The sequence below is a fragment of the Trichechus manatus genome, unplaced genomic scaffold (assembly GCF_000243295.1).
Source record: "Trichechus manatus latirostris isolate Lorelei unplaced genomic scaffold, TriManLat1.0 scaffold00018, whole genome shotgun sequence".
Taxonomy (NCBI): Eukaryota; Metazoa; Chordata; class Mammalia; order Sirenia; family Trichechidae; genus Trichechus; species Trichechus manatus.
This window is the reverse complement of record NW_004443954.1, coordinates 25,523,109-25,524,747: the sequence shown is the minus strand read 5'-3', so window position 1 is coordinate 25,524,747 and position 1,639 is coordinate 25,523,109. Positions and strand designations below refer to the sequence as shown.

Below are 1,639 nucleotides of genomic sequence, written 5' to 3'. Positions count from 1 at the left end.
CTATTTCTAGCTTTCTAAGGAAGCACCATATCATTTTCCAAAATGGTTGTATCATTTTGCATTCCCAGCAGCAGTGCCCAAGAGTTCCGATCTCCCCGCAGCCCCTCCAGCGTTTGTTATTTCCAGTGTTTTTGATTCATGCCAGTAATGCCGGGGTGAGATGGCATCTCATTGTGGTTTTAATTTGCATTTCTCTAATGGCTAGTGACCACGAGCATTTCCCCATGTGTCTGTTGGCAGCTTGAATGTCTTCTTTCGTGAAGTGTCTGTTCATTTCCTTTGTCCATTGTTTAATAGGATTATTTGTCTTTTTGTTGTAGAGGTATTGGATTTTCTTGTACATTATGGAGATTAGACCTTTGTCTGACTTGTATAGTCCAAAAAGTTTTCCCAGTCTGTAGGTTCTCTTTTGACTCTTTTGGTGAAGTCTTTTGAAGAGCATAGGTGTTTGATTTTTAGAAGATCCCAATTATCTGTCTTATCTTCTCGGGTTTGTGTGTTGATGGTTATGGTTTGTATCCTGTTAATGCCGTGTATTAGGGCCTGTAGCGTTGGTCCTATTTTTTCTTCTATGGTCTTTATACTTTTTGGCTTTATATCTAGGTCTTTGCTCCATTTTAAATTGGTTTTTGTATACGTTGTGAGGTATGGGTTCCGTTTCATTTTTTGCAGATGGATATCCAATTTTGTGTGCATCGTTTGTTGAAAAGACTGTCTTGTCCCCCATTTGATGGACTTTCGGTCCTTGTCAAAGATCAGGTGACCATAGGTGGATGGATTTACATCTGAGTTCTGAATTCTGTTCCATAGATCTATGTGTCTGTCATTGTACCAGTACCAGGCTTTTTTGACTACCGTAGCTGTACAGTAGGTTCTGAGGTCAGGTAGTGTGTGTCCTCCTATTCTTCTTCTCCAGTAGTGCTTTACTTATTCGGGGCTTCTTCCCTTTCCATATAAAGTTAATGATTAGTTTTTCCATCTCTTTGCAGAATGTTGTTGATATTTGGATCGGGATTGCCTTGTATTTATAAATTGCTTTGGGTAGAAATGTCATTTTCACTATGTTGAGTCTACCTATCCATGAGCATGGTATGTTTTTCCATTTATTTAGATCCCTTTGGGTATCTTGCAGTAGTGTTTTGTAGTTTTCTTTGTATAGGTCTTTTACAGCCTTCGTTAGATTTATTCCTAAGTATTTTATTTTTTTAGGGGCTATTATAAATGGTATCATTTTCCTGATTTCCTTTTCATCGTTCTCTTTATTGGTGTATAGTAATCCAACTGTTTTTTGTATATTTATCTTGTATCCTGCCACTCTGCTGAATCTTTCTATTATTCCAGTAGATTTCTTGTGGAATCTTTAGAGTTTTCTATGTATAGTATCATATCATCCACAAACAGGGACAGTTTAACTTCTTCATTACCAATTTGAATGCCCTTTTTTCTTTTTCTTGCCTTATTGCTCTAGCTAGAACTTCCAGCACAATTTTAAATAGAAGTGGTGATAAAGGGTATCTCTGTCTTGTTCCTGTTCTCAAGGGAAATGTTTTCAGCCTCTCTCCATTAAGAATGATGTTGGCCATTGGTTTTGCATAGATGCCCTTTATTATGTTGAGAAATTTCCCTTCTATACCTATTT

At 37.3% G+C, this 1,639-nt stretch overlaps 1 protein-coding gene across 1 annotated transcript in view; it reads left to right on the top strand.

The window, feature by feature from the left end:
* LOC101341390 (uncharacterized) overlaps window positions 1-18 on the top strand; it is a gene marked incomplete at its 5' end in the record, with an annotated part of 229,369 nt that extends 229,351 nt beyond the window's left edge. Inside the window, 1 exon segment of the mRNA XM_023727725.1 lies at window positions 11-18. Coding sequence (XP_023583493.1) covers window positions 11-18 — 8 coding nt within the window.
* Window positions 19-1,639: the final 1,621 nt, after the last annotated feature.